Raw genomic sequence first — 20,036 nt, 5'->3', positions numbered from 1 at the left:
TATATGCATGTGTGCGTTACCCAGGCAAAATGTTTTGCTTTAGAGAGATGAGACTTAAACAAATAATTAGTGTATCATGAGGAGCAATTTGTTTACTAATAGCAAAATTTGTTTGAATTGTAGTTTTTAAGTTATTTAAGAAAAACAAATTTTGCTGGAGTAACGTTTGAAACGTTACCCAGGCAAAATCGTCTTTCAAAAATTAGTTTCAGCACGGAACCAAATACATGAATAGATAGCTTTTGTTGAGTAGTAAATGTTTATAAATAGCAAAATTTGTGTGTGGTATAGTTCTTTAGTTATTTAAGATTTTGCTGCGGTAACGTTTTGGGATTTCCCAGATCTCGAAAACGGCTCAACGCAGAAGTTTGAAAAAAATACCAATAAAAGACCTTAATTTGTTTAAATTTGTTTAATCATTAGTTTTTGATTTGGTTGACGTAAACCAATGTAATTAAATGGTTTCAAAAATCAGAAGAAGCGGGTTTACATGTAAACCAATACACTTATAACCAAATAAACAGCTGTAAAAAATACCCGTGGTTCGACGCTTGTTTACAGCAGACATTTTAGATTTCATACTTTACACGTTAAGAAGATAAAAACAAATTTGATTTATTTTAGACTGGTCGTACTTTAGCGATCGAATACGCAGTTCCCATAACATTAAGAAACATGGCATACTTTAAACAAATTAAAATGATTCATGAAAATTCTTTCCTGTTAATTTCAGCCTTGAATTACGGCTCTAATGAAAGTTATCTCAAAAACAAGAATATGTCAGCAATTCTCTAATAAGCCGACCAAATTGAAAAGGTCACGTAAAAGCGACTGCACCGTACGTACGGGTAATCTTCGCAAATTAGCAGCTTGGTAACCGATGTTTTGTACAGTTAAGCAGAAAAACGTTATTCGTGAAGCCGATTTTTTAATATTTTTTAAGTGCAGTACCATATTACACAATTTTTACTAGTTAATAAAAGTGTAATATCATAGTGTATAATTTATAGTGTGATTTAAAACAATACAAACATATATACATGTAGCTATATTTTTAGTACTTAATTTGTTGTTTCTGTTAAACCAAATGTTTTATATTTTTATTTTTATTATATTGTTGTTTTCTCATTTAAAAGTTTTGTGATTATATACATTTTTTATAGAATATGCTCGAAACCGTCCCTCATAAGGGCAAGAAATATAGGCAAGCCGATAATACATATTTTGTAAAAAAAAACATTAAATGTGCTTTGCACATTACACACACAACGCCACCTCAATTCCAACTCAAGTCACACTGTGGTATTGAAATATGAGCTTTATGTCGTGTTACTTAGAGTGGATATTTCAACATTAAGTTAAAAGAAGGTTACGACGCTTTGACAATGATTGGTTCACGGGTTATCCACCTGTGGCAGTCACATGTAATGTTAAAATATTCACTCTAAGTAACACGTAACAAAACTCAAAAATGTTGATGCTAAGGCAAAGCAATACATATAATTTGTATGAGACTGATTTTTTAAATAAAAATAATGAATCTTAACCATTTTATTATTTTAACTAACCTGACCAGAAAACTTTTGTATTCAACTGTACTAACAAAACATCTATATTATCCTGTTCATTTCAGATGGTTGCGCTTATGTATGGTGCGGTCGCTTTTATGTGACCTTTTCAATTTGGTCGGCTCATTAGAGAATTGCTGACATAATCTTGTTTTTGAGATAACTTTCATTAGAGCCGTAATTCAAAGCTGCAATTAACAGGAAGGAATTTTCAGGAATCATTTTAATTTGTTTAAAGTATGCCATGTTTCTTAATGTTATGGGAACTGCGTATTTGATCGCTAAAGTACGACCAGTCTAAAATAAATCAAATTTGTTTTTATCTTCTTAATGTGTAAAGTATGAAATCTAATATTTCTGATGTAAACAAGCGTCGAACCACGGGTATTTTTTACAGCTGTTTATTTGGTTATAAGTGTATTGGTTTACTTGCAAACCCGTTTCTTCTGATTTTTGAAACCATTTAATTACATTGGTTTACGTCAACCAAATCAAAAACTAATGATTAAACAAATTTAAACAAATTGAGGTCTTTTATTGGTATTTTTTTCAAACTTCTGCGTTGAGCCGTTTTCGAGATCTGGGAAATCCCAAAACGTTACCGCAGCAAAATCTTAAATAACTAAAGAACTATACCACACACAAATTTTGCTATTTATAAACATTTACTACGCAACAAAAGCTATCTATTCATGTATTTGGTTCCGTGCTGAAACTAATTTTTGAAAGACGATTTTGCCTGGGTAACGTTTCAAACGTTACTCCAGCAAAATTTGTTTTTCTTAAATAACTTAAAAACTACAATTCAAACAAATTTTGCTATTAGTAAACAAATTGCTCCTCATGATACACTAATTATTTGTTTAAGTCTCATCTCTCTAAAGCAAAACATTTTGCCTGGGTAACGCACACTATATGCATAGCGCTATTATCCCTTAATGGATATTCCAAATTAAGGAATAATAGCAGTAGAAAATGTAAAAAATATAAACCTGTTGGCCATGTGTTGCATCGCTATCGAAAGGATTGTTATCAACCACAAACTCATTAGGAAGAGCTGCTATAAGCTCTTGATCTTCAGGCGGAGGACTTGGTGGCGGAGGTCCCCCGCCTGTCATGTTTCTTGCCGTTCTAAATTTGTGTTCCGAAGCCTTAGCTTTCTTCAAATTCCTCCACTGATTTTGTATTTGGCTTAAGTCCCTTTTATGGAGTGAAATGATATTATAACTGAAATATAAATACAATAATAATGTTATTACACTGTAACAATTTATTAAATACAAGAAACTGTTAGAATAAGTAAAACTAAAATAACCAAGACAAAACATCTTCCCATGCAAGTTTTTTTGCTGTATTTGTATTAGTCGACGTATCCATAATCTCTAATATAATATGTGCTCGCTCGAGCACTAATTATTTTCGAAGCACTTTCTAAAGAGCAATATATATTTATTAATAAGCATTAAAACATGTAAGGAAATAAGTACATTCTATTAGATTTCTTGTGTACATTACGTACCTTATCCTCCTCACTCCAATTCGTCGAACGAGAACGTTTATTGATCATTGAACTCATTTTAAATTAAAACTGAATTAGAATTTATCAAAAATCTCAAATCTGTACAAATGTTTGAAATTTGAAAGTTATCAATATCCTGTCAGTTAAACGTCATACAAAATAAAGTCTACCATTCATATTTGTCAAAAAGTACATTTTTAGTCAAGTTTTACGTGAATAGCGGGTTTTATTTCGATAATGTTACTAGAAAAAAATACATATATTGACGTAACTTAGTTGAGAGACTGCTGAGATAGGTTTACCTAAGATTATTTTAATCATTGTTTAAGGAGTTGAGAGTTATTTAACTGAGAGGTGTTTATGCAACAGATCAGTCAGTTTTTATAAGTAAGGCTGGTAATTTTTTACGACATCACATTAGAAACCTCAAAAATAGCAGTACTTCTCCACTATTTAATGGATGTTATTATACATATAAACCTTCCTCTTGAATCACTCTATCTATTAAAAGAAACTGCATCAAAATCCGTTGCGTAGTTTCAAAGATTTAAGCGTACAAAGGGACATAGGGACAGAGAAAGCGACTTTGTTTTATACTATGTATAATAAAATAATGATAGTGATAGCACAGTATTACAATATTATTTCCTACAGTAAGGAAACGCCTTTGATGTCGCGCGATGCCGCCGCCAGCGTAGGTACTTACGCTGCCACACGAAAATACGCTAGGGTTGCAACAAATGGGAAATAAAACAATTGATTGATTATTAATATTATGATGAAATCATTTATTCATATGTACATTCAAAATAATTGCGATTATTAAATCTGATGTAATCATTTGTTCATAAATATATAATTACAGATATTGCACTGCTAAATATTATTTACGTGGACACTTTATTTTTGGATGTTCTAAATTGTATATTATACCATTTAAGAAGTAATGCATTCGCATTGGGATGTACAATCTGATTAGAAAATAATGAGGACAACATATACATAGCTTTGATTTTAATTCAACAGATACAATTATTAATACAATCTTTCTGAAATATTGTTTCCTTCTGGGATTTCAATGTAGATTTACATCCGTAAACGGAACAGTTTTTGCGCGCCATAATAGAATATGTAAGTACCTATGTATAATAAAATTATTACACAAAAAATACGACTGCGTCGTCCTTTCGCGATAGTTAATGCAAACTCAGCGTGATTGCATTAAGCGGCCCGCGTCGCCCGACCCCCCGCCAGTTCCCCTCCGTTTCTCTGCACAAGTACATTCGTCGCCATACTGTAGGAAATATGGTGATACTGTGGTGATAGTCCGGCTAACGAAAGATAAGACTGGAAAAGGCGGCAAATTCAAAAAATCATCATATTAAGGTAACCTAATGGTAACTTAGGTTATAGTTGGAAATAAAGTTTTGATACTTTAATTTATTATTACGAGCTTTGTTTTTTTGAGAGATTAACAACCTCTACAAACTCTTCATCTATATAATATTATATATATGTAATCTGGTACAGTTATCTGATACAGATAAAAAAAAGAACAGCTAGTGAAAGTAATAAAAAACATAATAAAATACAATTAAATTTTGTTTAATCAATATAATCATATTAAATCTAAAAGCCGCGTTCAGCCGCGAATAAAGAATAAGAATCACTATCATTATCTCTGACATCATTAACTCTTCCATTTCTGCAGTTATTCCATCTTGTTTTTTTTGTACTGCTCTTCAACATGAATAACATGGTTCGGTCATAGAAGAAATCTCGTTGAGATACTGATTTTGTGTCTTTAAACATTTTGAACGGACAGATCGTTCAATTTTATATTGTTGCTTTAATAGTTTATAACTGGATTACTGGTATCATCCATGCAAAATAATAATAATAATATTAAACAAATCATATAATGTGCAATGCAATCAAGATGAAAAGTATCAAAATATCAAGTCACACTGTGTGTTTTTCCTTGAAAACTACATCTCTTTCAAATTGTTTCTTTTTAAATTTATTAATCATAGTTTAAAGTTTTCGTCATGTTTTCAACTCAGTTTTCAATTATTAGAAATCACTAAAATCCTAAGCTAAAATCGCAGAAAATAAAATCACTTTGACAAGCTTTGACACATCAACAACTCAGGTTTTAATGACAGTTAACTGATATGTGTTGCCAAATAAATTTTCGAAATAAAAAGCCAGTCTCATCTTTCGAACCAGACGTGACTAGTATAGATTTATTTATTGATTTAATAAATGAAACGATACCAATTTAAATTTCGCGCTGTTTATGTATGATGTGCGCATGTCTTAATGCTCTAAGGCGCATGCGCAGGTTTCAATTATTTTATAACTAGTGCCCCGGCTTCGCCCGTGGTACATATTTAGTATCCTATATCCTTCTCCTAGCTCTAAACTACCTCCCTGCCAATTTTCAGCTAAATCGGTTCAGCCGTTCTTGAGTTATAAGTGGAGTAACTAACACGACTTTCTTATAAATATATAGATTTTAATAAAATAAATAATTTAACAATTTCAATGATGGACCTATACGGACCTAACGGTAAAGAATACGATTTTGATAAAATTCGCCAATTTTGATATGGATGAGGTGCTAAAGTGTAATTTTTTTATACCCAAAATTAAAAAAAAAAATATTTAAAAAAAAACTAAAGGGGACCTAACGAAAAAATTGTGGGACCTTATAGGACCTAACGAAGACCTATAGATTAAGGTCATTTTTGACCCAAAATTCTATGGATGGGGTGCTAAAGTGTAATTTTTTTATACCTAAAATTTAAAAAATTATTTAAAAAAAAACTAAAGGGGACCTAACGAAAAAATTGGTGGACCTTAAAGGACCTAACGGGGACCTAACGATCAAGGTCATTTTCGACCCAAAATTCCATAGATGGGGTGCTAAGTTTGCACTGGTAGATAATGTAGATAACAAAAATTATTTTTGTGTTTTTAATTAATATTCTAAAATATTATAGGATGATATTTTTACATATTTTAGTGTGTTAATTTAAAAGTTCATAATTTACGATATAAGAATTGGTGACTAAGACATCTGTCATTTAAAATCACCTTGAAAACGTGAAATGGAATGTTATATATACCTGAATTGCCATTTGAAAAAAGAAAATGAATTAAATAAGGCGGTAAATTTAAACTCCATTTTAGAATTATTTCTTATTTTCTTCATAGGCGTAGCGCGACGCGCGTCACACACGGTGAAGATACTATAATATTTTATCTTAAGATACTGTTATATTTTATATTACAGTATCTTAAGGTATCCGGTATCAGCGTTCTGACAATCATTTTTCTTTTTGTCATTGCGTACTAAGACCCCTGTAGAACCGCCATCCTGTTACAAATGACCCGAAATTTTGTGGGTCATTTGTAACAGGATGGCGGATACATCTGTTTAACTAATCGATTTTCTGTAGAGACAAGAAGGTGATCAGGCTTCTGTCTCCTGCCAGACCGAGACTTTTTTTTCCTCGTCTCCTCCGGGAATCGAACCCAGGACCCCTCGATTCGACACTCACGCATTTACCTTTGTAACAAGGTAAAAAGAAAATATAGAAAATAGGTACTTAGGTGTTATAAAAATGTACAAGTGGGGGTTGCTTTATATTTTATTACAATAATACGAAATACCTTATATATATATATAATATTATAACACCAAACCTGCAGCGAATACCTCACTTTCATAGAGATTATGAATATACCTATAGGGCAGAGGGCTTATGGCTATATAAAAGGAAGTCGTGTTAGATGTACCAATTTTAACTCAATATCAGTTGAGCGAATTTTAATGATTTGTTTTGTTGTAGGTATACAATGTATTTGTGTATAAAAATCTTACAAAATAATGTGAGTACACTGTACAACAATGTCCATACATCCGGGCGGACTGCGGAGCCTAGGTATAATTCCAAATTGATTATGCTATGGCTGCTGCGTAGATACATTTAATTTCTCAGAATTTCTGATCATGTCGGACCAGTCGATCTGTCAGTGTAGTGTTGTGGTGTAGCATATGAGATTTAAAATATAAATTGCATAAATAGATATTTTTACATATCTCGTTGTTTTATAAATCGAATTTTCTAATAGAAAAACTTATCCTATATACGGAGTTTTATCTCAAACAAAGTTTTTCGTTTGAGATCCTTACAAATAATAATCATCATATGGTCTAGATCTGGTATTAGAAAAATATAAGACTCTCATGACTCATCTGTTAATTATACTGAAACTGCCTACATATACCTAAAGGTTTTAATTTCAATATTATGAATATATAAAAATATCTAGTTACTCTCTGCTACTATAAGTCTGTTGTAGTTATCGATTTATTTTTATCGGATCCTTTTCTGTAACCTCTTCAATCCTTTCATTATGCCTTACTTAAAAAAGTCGGCAATCCATTTGTAGAGGCGTAAGGGCCTGTTCAGTGCGACGCGGATGACCTACGCGGACGTCCGCGACGGACGGTCAAATGTATGAAACCTTACACCGCGTTCAGAGGGACGCGGAGCTGTCCGCGTCGCGGAGAGCTATCCGCGCGCGGTCGAAATCGCTCCGCGCCGCTGCTCCGCGCCGCGGATGTCCGCGGGCGGACGGTGCTTAGTTCTAATGTATTTGTTCAGTGCTCGGCGGACAACAGTCACGCGGAGCGGATGTAAAGTACTGTCGTTGTCATGGCGGCTGCGTCAAATGTGCAAACCGAGAGGGTTACAGTCGATCCCGATCCGCATCGCACTGAACGACAAAATCATCCGCGACGGACGCAAAACCTAGTCCGCGTGCGGACGGTCCGCGTCGCACTGAATCGGGCCTTAAGGCAAACGTGCATTTGCGGTGCTAGTACGCTTAGCAAAAGACGCCCCATTAGCTCCTTTGCCGAAGATCACATAAAAAAGAGCGTGTGTGCCGAGCACACGTGTCAGAAGTGAAACGTCTTTGGCAAGATTCAAAGTCTATACAAAAATCGTCGCCTTACTCCATGACGTGACGGTATTGCCATGATGCGAACTTGGAATTTTACTCTCAAGGCGCCTAAAGAAGTATTTCTTCAAAAGTTACCTCTCAGTACCTAATAGATGTTATCATATTATCCTAGTCCCGTATCTTAGACTATACCTAAATACTATCTAATATTGAAAAATGCAGGACGTAGGGAATATGGAAACTCAAATTATTATCTAGTTCGTTCAATAGAAACTTCTCATATAACGCGAGTGAATTTTTGTAATATGCTGTTCTTTTTTTGTCGTCACGTCGCAGTCAGTCGCACGCTTAGTTACGTTATATTTTACAAGTAAAATTTTAATTTACAGTCACTCAATTACATAGTACGGTCCTTTGAAACAAACTGTCGGTCTGACAACATGTTTAAATAACGTAGAAAGCACAGGTAGAAAGTATTAATTTGTGTAACCTTTTTCAAATAATTTATACGGTTACTAGCGGTCCGCCCCGGCTTCGCCCGTGGTACATATTTACGTTTTCTCTACATAAAAACCATCCTCGTACTTCAAGGAATATAATAAAAAAAGAATTATCGAAATCGGTTCAGCCGTTCTCGAGTTATGCGCTTACCAACACATTTTGCGATTCATTTTTAGGTATATACGGTTATATAATAATTATTACCTACCTCTTTATACAATGAAGCTGAAAAAATATTATTATATTAGATAATAATATAATTGAAATACCTTACCTACCTAATATTGTAGGTAATTAAACTAATATTAAAAAGAGAAAATATTTGTTATTTTGTTTATTCGTTTATCAGAACTAATACTAAGCTTAAACTAACTAAAGAAACTACTGAAAAGCGATTAGATTTTTTTAAAACTTCCTTCGTAATTTCTCTACAATTAAGTTACTAAACTTTATACTAAAAGGACGTAGGTAATATGCAAGAGTATCGACAACATCCGTAGTGTAAAGGGATATCGTAAAATTGCTGGTAACCTAATTTCCTTGCGACATAAACATCACCTACACATACATATTATAATAAGAATATACCTATCAAAGTAAAGTTAAAACCTTGATATTATATTAGAAATTTATCTCTTCTTCTATCTATAAGTATTTTATTTACGTTATTACCAAGAAGCTTATATCTAAACACAAATATAAGGTTCTTGGTTATTACGATGAATATTTTCTTGTGTCATCTTTCAAGTTTCAATCCGGCTTACAATGATATTATATATACAAAATATCATTGCCGGCTTACCTATTGAATAGTTACAGTATGTTATATTTTGAATGTTTGTTCTTTTCCTCGCGGCTGTTATGCGTAGAAGGTAAGTTACATTAGGTAAACAATGTCGATGAAATTTGGCATAGAGATAGACTTGGGAATAAGCTGTAAAATAATTCAGTAAAGTAATAAGCGTAGGTACCTATATCGCAGTTCGCTTCGATTCTATATTTGTAAAAAATGCCCAAAGTCAAGGTTGCCAAAGGCTCACATATAATAGGTAGTAATCAGTGAAACCTACCATCCTATTAATTTTCTATAACAGTTATTTATTGAAACAAGAACTTACGATACGATACGACTTTTAAATACGAAACAACATCCATATATGTACTTGGTCCATACACATTTCAACGCCACGTTCAGGCATGAATCACTTCATATAAAATTATAGTTGCAATAATATTTGATCGAGCCCCGGGGTACAAACGTGGCACGGCCCGGTCGAGACACGGTGTAGCGTAAATCAGCCTTCAAAAACTTCGACGAGGTGATTGTGGCATCTGCCAAACCTGCACACTTGGCCAGCATGGTGGAGCTGTGCCCTCATAGAAGACCCGTGTCCCAGCAGTGCGAACGTATATGGGCTAAAATATATATAAAATATCATCATCAGGATGATTCAGTAGCTTCATCTTCATTGGGATTATAGGATATAGAACTGATAAAATTTTAAAAACAAATAAAAAATAACAAGCAGAATAGAGCCGGCATGAAAGGCGAGTTTTCGATAAATTCAGCATCGAATTATTGGAAAATTGCTCACAACAATCGAACACTAAAATATTGGGTTAGGTAATAAAGAGACAAAGGTAACTAATCAAATTCCAATGAAAGTAAATTCACGGCTGTGTTGTACCTATTTCACCGCAAAATAGTGTACCTACTAAATTAGCTTTTGGAATCATGTAGGGGACAAGTTGATATAGATCTCTCCAAAATATTTTTTTTCACGACTATAGGTATAATAAAAGATTTTTTAATTCCTATTAATAAAGATTCAATAATAATATTTTCGTTATTAGCTTAGAAAAATAGGTTTATTTAAATATGTATGTAGTGGTTACAGGAATTGTTAATAGCTATTTACTTGGTATTTATAGATCAAGAGCCCACGACGGCCAGACTTTCCTTTCTTTCGGAAAGTAGAAAGTTTCTCTGTATATGTCTCCTATACAGATAAGAACGACCAGCGACTATCAAGTTTGGGTTGTGGTTACTTTGGCAGGAAACAGGTAGTGAAGGTGTATAAAATAATACCTAACTTTCATTATAGTTTAAAAGCTAAATTTTATATATGTTACTTGGGGACCTATAAAAAGACATTACCTTAAGAGCCAGACAGTTTTCATGGTTCTTACATCTAGCCAGACACATTTAAAAAATAACTAACATATCATCAAATTCACATAACTACCTAAAAGCGTAACAAATATGAAATAACCCACTAAAACATTAGTTAACTATAATTATTAAAAAAATAAAAGTATAATATATAAGTAATAAAGTTATTACTTATCTTTTACGGGGGTTTATGTTGATGAAATTTCACGTATCTCGATGACACAATAAAAAAGTCATCGGGATACGTGAAATTCCATCAACATAAGTCTAAGTAAAAGGTAAGTAATAACTTTATTACTTATATATTATACTTTTATTTTTTTAATAATTATAGTTAACTAATGTTTTTAGTGGGTTATTTCATATTTGTTACGCTTTTAGGTAGTTATGTGAATTTGATGATATGTTAGTTATTTTTTAAATGTGTCTGGCTAGATGTAAGAACCATGAAAACTGTCTGGCTCTTAAGGTAATGTCTTTTTATAGGTCCCCAAGTAACATATATAAAATTTAGCTTTTAAACTATAATGAAAGTTAGGTACAATTTTATACACCCTTACTACCTGTTTCCTGCCAAAGTAACCACAACCCAGACTTGATAATCGCTAGTCGTTCTTATCTGTATCGGAGACATATACAGAGAAACTTTCAACTTTCCGAAAGAAAGGAAAGTCTGGCCGTCGTGGGCTCTTATATTATTATGTAGCCATAAGCCATTTGAAATAATGACGTTTATAAAATGTTAAGTATTAAAAATACGAATAAGTAAATTCTTATATTTGCAACTAAGTTTGCAACAATAGACATCGTGACTTCATTGAGAAATATCATCACGTAGTCAAACCCTATGATGTGACACAAACATAAAGGACTGTCGCTCTATTATCCTTTATTAAATTCACTCAATAATCGGGCCATATTTAGTTAAGTAGGCTTTTCAAATTCATATTATGTCTCCCATCCCGTACACCCGTGCGAACAACCCTACTTGTAAAAACGAGAGCCAAACTATTTGCCCCTAAAGCTGAGGTAAGTTTCGTCAAATGCCAACCAATAAATCCGCGGGGATGGCATTGCTATTATGTCAAAATGACAATACAAAAATTGACTGACGTGACCGAAAGACTAAACTCTAGAAGTTAATGCGGGCTCCACCACTTGGAGTTTATTGCGAAGTCAATCCTATTGAGTCGTCGTTAAGGGAAAAAGTCCCGCGACTCTACAAATACATGCACATATTTTAAAATCGCTTCTAAATGGACTACATAAAGTGACAAATAGAATGATCGCAGTGATATCATTGTTACAAAATCAGGGTGATATAAAAAAATGTTGAAAGGGAGTGAACAAAAGCTTATAAAAGTTGTAGATTAATCGGGGATTTACACACAATATGGACGATGCACACATGTCAGGGCAGAAGATCTGATGATCCTATAGCTTTATTTAGCGTTGTCAACGGAATCAGGAGTGATAGTAACACAAAGTAATTATTTACCACTCAGGGACTTTTTTGCGTTTATTAATTAATACATAATATTAATTGGTTTCAGGATTTCAATTACAATGTCATATTTTCTTCTATCCTATAAAGTTATAAACTGTATCAAATTCAATATTAAACTTGAACTAAGCTTGAACTCTATACAAAGGTTTTCATTAATGTTACGTGTACGTGTGACCGTATTCACCTGCAGGACTACGGACGGCCGACGGACATACTGTCTTTGTTATGGTTGATCCACTACGAAAATCCTATCGTCGCAATTCGGTGAATCTACGCAAATTGTTACGCGTGATAGACGCACGATGTAAACCATAAACTTACGTGAGCTTTCAGACTATGCACAGATAATATAATTAATTTAGAAAATGTTATAGCACATGGCGGGTTAAGGAAATGGTCATCATCATCATAATAAAATTGGACTGTCTTTTTGTAATAATAAATTAGTACGTTACAAGGTCGGTAGATATAGAGAGATTCAAATAAAGGTTTTTTAGTATTAACATACTTGCTATAAAATCCATCATAAAAATAGATTTGAAATTACACTTTGATCGGTAACTAGGTAATTGTAATTAGTAATCATAATCATAAGCTTTATACTTTTATAATAAAATAATAATCATATAACTTCAATATATGAACAAAAATTTCTTCGTTGTTGTGTATAAGCGTCTTGACCATGAATAATTATTATCGTTCAATTAATTTGGCCGCCTCACAAGTGCATGTGGAAAACTAGAGGCATTGCCTGCATTAATAAATAATAAATAATAGTTTAAAAAAACTAAAAAACACGCTTTATCAAATTAGTGTATTGTCATCGGTCCTCAAATCTCAATAAATCTACAAAGTTTGAACGAAATCTGGCCGTTTAAAGTGGGTCAAAATCGCGCCCAAAGAAGTCAAACAAACACAAACAAACAAACATACAAACATACAGGTGAAGCTAATAAAAAGCGTGTAATAATTGCCTATGCTTTTTGAGGAAAAAAACTCAAGTTTAGTAACTTAGGTATATTATGTTCACAAATAAAACAAATATTCACTACATAACATTTATTGGAATGTAATTGGAACATCAATAACATCGAATTTCTGGAATATATTCACTAGGTGTACCTACATATAATAATTATCTAATTGAAAAGAACAAAGTAAATTAATATTTATTATAATAAGTAGGTAGATACCATTCATAAATTATATTCATCAGGATATAAAGAAAAGGAGGATCATAACTAATTCAATAAAGTTGAATTTCTAAATTTGAACAGAAATAATGTGCTATAGCTAATTGACAGAATACATTCTTCTGCATTAAGTGCATTTCAAAATGATGAATGTAAGTAATAGATGAGCTTCTTAATAGCATACAAAAAGCATATTATTCACTAGTTATCCTATTTGAAAGAAAGAAAGAAAAAGAAAATAATTAATGATTATTAATTATGGATAAGTTATTTATAAGACGTATAGAACTTAGAAGACGTTTATTTTATGAAGTATATATTCAACCATCTACATATCTATTTAAATTATGTCTTACGAAAAATAACAATAACAATAGGTTTACAATATCAAGTGACTGATATTTCACCGTTAATAAATAATTTATAATTAGTTAAGAAGTGAGACGTTGAAATTTTTATAAAATGCGTCGATACTTAACATATAATCATCCATATAACTTTAGATATATAACAAATTGACTAGATAACAATACTTTTACTTTATTTTAATGAATAAACTCATATTTTTTATCATGATTAAATTGACACAATACATTTAATTTATATAATGTTTGATAATGTTTGAGTTTAAGAAAATAAGTGAGTACCTACATCAAATTACACAAAAACTGGGAACCACTGTCGTTTTTACACTTACCTATATTAATTTTAGAACATTACTTAGCTCCTATATGCAATAATATATAACGAGCATACCAACAAGAAATTCATGCAAGTCTACTTATTTTAACATAACATTTGCACGGTAAATCATCTCATTAATTTTTCTAAGTTGATATTTTTCACCTAATAAAACCGGAAAAAAAAATGTCAGCTTTAATAATTTTGCACTACAGTGATCTGTCTATATTAGCCAAAGATGTCATAATATTAGCAGATTACACAGAAGTCACTACCATGACGTCATTTGAAAATCTTGTTACATGCCACCATGTAACTATTTTGGCACTTGAAGGGGATTCTTCTCTAATACCGCCCCTCTTCATCCAAGTACCAAAATGGTCCACAGTTCTAGAAAATCTGTAGTTCCCTTTTCGTAGTATACATTTCGGTGATTAGTTTTTCAACTGAAGTATGCCCAATTGTGGCACGCAGGAACAAGTCTTCGATGATGATGGACTCTACTCTTTTCATTTTGACTAATATATGCATAAAGTTACTAAGCCGGCTCACGTCGTATGGGTGAACGCTCAGTTCATACTGTAACAAATTAAAATTTTTAATTATCACTGTTGATCAGAAAATAATATCTAAATTTAAATGTTTTTTTTTTTATTTATTACTAAAAAATAGCCTATTAAAAATTACCTGATGCAAGGAGAGCTGGTAAAAACTTGAAACTGCAGATATGGCAGTTAAATCTTCGAACTGCCTTGTCCTTTGAGTGATCAGATAATTGTAATTAAATAGAGTTATTGCTCGAAAGCAAGAATATTCATTACCATCTGGACGGATGGTATACAGATCGTTAAGGATTAACTGAAATTCATCAACCGCAACCATATTAAACATTCTATGGTTCGGGCCTATAAGAGCCCTTAAGCTTATGGGTTCTATTAATTGGGTTAAACCCAATATGAAAAGATCTTTCCAAGATTCTTCCAAAAGAATTGTTCTGTCGGAAAGTGACAGACCCTCAAAGCCAGGTACATATCTAGCCCAGTTGACGTTCAAGAAAACTATTTTTGCACCAGCTTCTCTTAAGGCTTCCGGAGACATCGAGGGCAGCGAGATGGGAGGTGGAGTTGGCGCCCTCAATACGACAGGAGGCGGTGCAGGCCACGGACTGATACCATTGTAGAGAGGTCCATAAGGATTATATATTGGGACCATAGGAGCAGCTGGTATAGGCACAGGTTGCGGCGGTGGCAGAGGCAACATGTTAGCCGGATGTGAAGTAGCGGCAGTCGGTGGTTTGTTCACCACCAAATCCAACGGCGGGGGTGGGGGGATGCCTACATCTGTGGGAGGGACCGCAGGGTCTATATAGTAGTACGCCATTTGTCTTCGTAGAGTTGAATTTCTGGGCCCACGTTCGTGTTGCACAGCTGTAACAAAAAAAATATATTAATAAACACCGAAGTGTTTCAATCAAATGGCCCTCTTGTTGTTAGTAATTGTTAAGTAATTATTAAGATCTGTAAGCACCATCTTTATTCATGCCGGCGATGAGACATTTTGACAGACGACAAGCCCGACATTGATTTCTATGAGCTTTATCGACGAGGCAAATGCCTGGGGTCCGAGCTTTACAAGCGTATTGGCGGTCTCTTCTCACTGATCTTTTGAAGAATCCAGCGCAACCATCGCAAGCAAACACTCCATAATGTTTACCGGAGGAGTGATCCTTGCAAACAACGCAAGGCACGTCGAATAATATGCGGTCTGCAACAAAACAGGGGAAATTTATGTTTAAGCGTTATATACGACGTAAGCTTTACATACAGAACAAATCCTTTGCAGTTTAAATTAAATTCGAATCGCGTTACTACATAAATAAATAGACCTACTTAAATTAATTTATTCTGACAAAACACCGCACCGATACAAAAGCTTTTGTCAGGCAGGTCAGGCTACATATAGTAGCTATAACCACTTGTTGCGAAGTCATGCATCGAGGCTTATTTCATAATTGTTATAAATCTGAATTAACAATTTCCCAGTATCTACTAGCAGATAATTTAATTTCAATATTGAATAACATATCCAATATTTGTGGTTACACACGCTTTGATGCTTGATATAAACATAAACATCATTCCCAATATACGATATAATTTAATTTCCAAGAGTAAACTATTGGTGAAAGCTCAATGAGTACAGATTAAAAATTCTTTACCCGGAGTCCCATTGACGATCTGACCTTCCGATTTGTTCACGTGTACGGCAAATATTGCTTTATCGCCCTCGGTGAAATTCAACTAAACGCAGCTGCATTTCGAAAACCGCATGGCTAATACCTATTTATGTTTACATTTAATAGCTGCCTAAACTAACCTATTTATCTGAACAACAACAGTTGACATTTTCAAGAAAATTACTTTGATTGCAATTTTTAGGTAAAATACTGTAAGAAAGGTACATGCTATAATTGCACGCGATGCAAATTTATAAAATATTGGTATTTACTTAAATGTAGTAGGTACTAGTCATAAATCAAAGACCTACAAGAGCGTGACGATTCCAACTTTTGAAGTCAAGTTGGAGGCGAAAAGTAATTGTATTGGACCCGCTGCGGGAAACTCCGCCCTTTGCAAGGGTGACTCCACCCGACATTTAACAACCGCATTCACGCCTTTACTTTATTGGCCTTTCTGTCAACATATTATAATCTTCAAAAGTTTACTTGGTCATAGAATATTAAATAGGAACGCGATAAACAATAAAGTTCTATCCTTTACGTGCCTTTACTCAGTAAACGTTGTAGGAAATAAAAAATATAGCGAAACAAAGATTTTCTCCGCGGCGTTTCACATGTAGGTATCTACTTACATGAATACTAGGACACGAGTAAATTAACTGCAACTATTCTGCGCCATTTTAAGCAGGCATTAGTAACGAACAGCGTATAGAATATCTTTTACAGTACCTAGGTACCTACCTAATTGGCTAACAATTATTGAAAGTAAGATTGCCGGTATTAACGACAAGATTTTTAACGTAAGTAACTACATAGAACATCCCTTTTTATTTGAATTGTAATTGCCAAAGTACTATCCCACGGCACAAAACAAACCGTTTAGCAGAAAGAGATCAGGAGATAATAACGTTTTTATTAATACACCTCCAAACTCAACCCCAGTCGAAAAGGCACAAAGGCACTTCCATTCAATAAGGCATACCGAATAAAACGGTGCACATGAATGCCTACACTTGCGTAGCAGGAAACGCGGTGTCGAATGTATGATGATGATAAAAAAATCACGAAACTTCTGAGTACCTAAGTATAGACAATAGGATAAAAGCCAAGAAGTGGGGTTTGGGAACATTGACGTCTCAAGACAACTGAAGGTAATGACAGGTTCCAAGATAACATTGGGCAGTTATGTGAAAACATTGGATTTATTATCTACATACTGTATATTACCATACTTATAACCTTTTACATGTAGATGCGTTCTCAATAGAGAACTTGACGAGATGCGGTGTAACGTTTCAATGTTATCAATGTTCGAGTATCCTACAATGTGTATCAAAACAATGCAATTCCTAGTAAACGTCGATGAAATTATTGATTTATGATCATGCAACATGTACATTGAAATTGTAGGTTTGAAGTTACTGAATAGGGTAAATTAGAGGATTTATTTACATACATTGCGAACAGATACCTAGCATGGGAACAAAAAGACACGCTTTTACAATAGTATTACAATTCTACCCACGTATGATCATAGTTTCACTCATGTAGGACAGCTGAAATCATCTCTACCTTTTGATGCGTATAATTACGTCTACGTGTGTTGGTATTTAGTATTTACCTAGATACTTTATTATTAATAGTTGAAATATTTCCAGTTAAACCAATACCGACTTTTAATTTTTTTTTCTTTTTGCCATATCCAGTATTTCGTGTTGTAGAACCGGCCATTGTTATTGAGTTGACAAAGTACCTAGTTTATTTTTAAAAGCTTCTTGCGTTGTAAAAGAGATCAGAAATAGAAAATCTATTGTTTTATTATTAGCCTATAGAAGCGGATGGGTATGGAACATTCATCCCTTTTAACGATAAATATCAACCCTAACGTGCGACCTGTCACCTGTGACCAGTATTGCGTGACTCGTACGCAGGGTTAAAACTCTTAACGAGAGACTATTAATCGACTGATAACGACATCGGTCGGTTTTTAATTATGAATTTTTTTTTTTATTGTTTTAAAATTGACGAATAACCAACACGTATACATAAAAATAACTAATTAGGTAGATTTTTAATGCAGTGATCACCGAAATAGGACACCTTAAAAATCTAATAATAAATAATACACATTACACACATAATAATAATATGAATAATATACTTACATACACTTGAGATTGAATAACAGAAATATCCTGCTAGAGAAGTAGAGTAGAATAACGCTACGACATAAGAACGTCCGCCCTTTCTAGGAATGATGTTTGAAAACATCGTAATTATTCCAGTAATTCATACCTACATGTTAATATTCTGTTATAAATGAGAAATATCTGCATAATTAACGAGAATAACATTTCCAATTTGTTTCAGAAAATGTAATTTGCAGTGATACGTTTTCGTGAAATTGAATCAAGCTTTTCATTAAAGCTCTCCTAAAAATTATTTTGAGCGCACTTTTATGTAACATCAATAATTTTCTCAATATTGAATATTTATTCTTCGTGTACATAGTTCTTGTTAATTTCTGTCATTTTATTTTATTATTAAAACCATCGAATCTTAAACACAAAACAACATAAGACATAGGTAGGTACCTTTTATACATGTAGGTATGTAGTTATATTTGTATATTTCACTATCGATTGCAAGCAGATGTATAGAAAACTAGTTATGAATCTTAAATTTTCCGAAAAATTACACTTGAATGCCAAAAAGTAACAGAACAAACATAATTATAATCCATCTAAATATAATTAATATACATAATTAATTCTTATATTACAGGTTTGCAGAATCTACTTTTTAAGCTAAATTTGTTATCGCTAAATTAAAAACAAATGATATTACCTACATTGATACGTATTATTAATAAGCATTCGTTGAATTAATAATGTTGTAATTGACTATCGGTATCATGGTAATTCGCCGGGATGATGTGGTGTGAACGGAGGCAGATGCGTGGATGCACGCGTGGGAATAGCATTTTGTTTTGAAGCCCAAATTAGCTGTAACACGTCATCTCAACACTGCTCCATTCCCACTATTTATCTAAACAATTTATCATTGGTCATTAGTCAACAAGGTAATACTTTTTTTTAATTTTAAATACGAAATATTAAAGTATCTTAGATACGACAATATTATAATCTATGTTCTGTAGTATTAAATGGTGTGGTACAATAAATAGGTAGTAAAATAAATAAATAAAGTATGTATTAATTTTTTTATTATTAACATAAGACGTAAACATGGCAAGTTATAGAAGATAAATGAGATATATTGTAATACATATATTAAATTTAATATATCTAAATATAAATAAATAAATAGAACATCTATACTTACTGGACGTGCTTGGAACCGAGTGCATTTTGCGTCACTCGTCAGAGCAGGCCTGAAAAAAAAGAAATATTTAGTGTCACATAAATTCATAATATAATTAGGTACATACTATAATATTAAATCTTAAACATGATTAATTATTAAATATATATATTAAAGTACAATAAAGTAGGAAATAATAAAATATCTTGCCGGTCATCATATAGGTTTTAATTTTATTTAAAACAAGATATCTACTCCTACAGGTTGCATACATATATTGTTGTTTTGAAATATTTATATACTAATATAATCATTTATAATCTTAATCTAATACAATTAATATTTTACGTTACG

At 32.8% G+C, this 20,036-nt stretch overlaps 2 protein-coding genes and 2 long non-coding RNA genes across 4 annotated transcripts in view; 2 read left to right on the top strand and 2 right to left on the bottom strand.

Moving 5' to 3' along the window:
• DIP2 (disco-interacting protein 2) overlaps positions 1–20,036 on the top strand; it is a 304,666-nt gene that overhangs the window by 238,839 nt on the left and 45,791 nt on the right. The window lies entirely within an intron of this gene.
• LOC149911058 (uncharacterized) lies at positions 9–2,082 on the top strand. Its single transcript, XR_016456781.1, has 2 exons — positions 9–1,068; positions 1,293–2,082. It is a non-coding gene; the product is annotated as an uncharacterized LOC149911058 (long non-coding RNA).
• On the bottom strand, positions 2,538–3,789 carry LOC149911057 (uncharacterized). Its single transcript, XR_016457285.1, has 3 exons — positions 3,725–3,789; positions 3,088–3,330; positions 2,538–2,795 (listed from the first exon to the last, which is right to left on the bottom strand). It is a non-coding gene; the product is annotated as an uncharacterized LOC149911057 (long non-coding RNA).
• tll (nuclear receptor subfamily 2 group E member tailless) lies at positions 14,510–19,728 on the bottom strand. Its single transcript, XM_090105976.1, has 4 exons — positions 19,704–19,728; positions 15,647–15,883; positions 14,807–15,546; positions 14,510–14,698 (listed from the first exon to the last, which is right to left on the bottom strand). The coding sequence occupies exons 1-4, from the start codon at positions 19,726–19,728 to the stop codon at positions 14,510–14,512; spliced, it is 1,191 nt and encodes a 396-aa protein (XP_089962102.1).

Source organism: Colias eurytheme, chromosome 1 (genome assembly GCF_061535395.1).
Source record: "Colias eurytheme isolate Ceu_HAF_F1 chromosome 1, ilColEury1 Martin Lab GWU primary, whole genome shotgun sequence".
Classification (NCBI taxonomy): domain Eukaryota; kingdom Metazoa; phylum Arthropoda; class Insecta; order Lepidoptera; family Pieridae; genus Colias; species Colias eurytheme.
This window is presented reverse-complemented; position numbering and strand designations above follow the sequence as displayed.

Bases quoted from the DNA above. Each gene is read 5' to 3' on its own strand.
- tll (XM_090105976.1), bottom strand. From the start codon at position 19,728: ATGCACTCGGTTCCAAGCACGTCCA. The intron at 15,884-19,703 runs GTAAGTATAGAT...GTTTTGTTGCAG, and splicing joins CTCGGTTCCAAGCACGTCCA to ACCGCATATTATTCGACGTG. The intron at 15,547-15,646 runs GTGCTTACAGAT...TTTTTGTTACAG, and splicing joins CGCCGGCATGAATAAAGATG to CTGTGCAACACGAACGTGGG.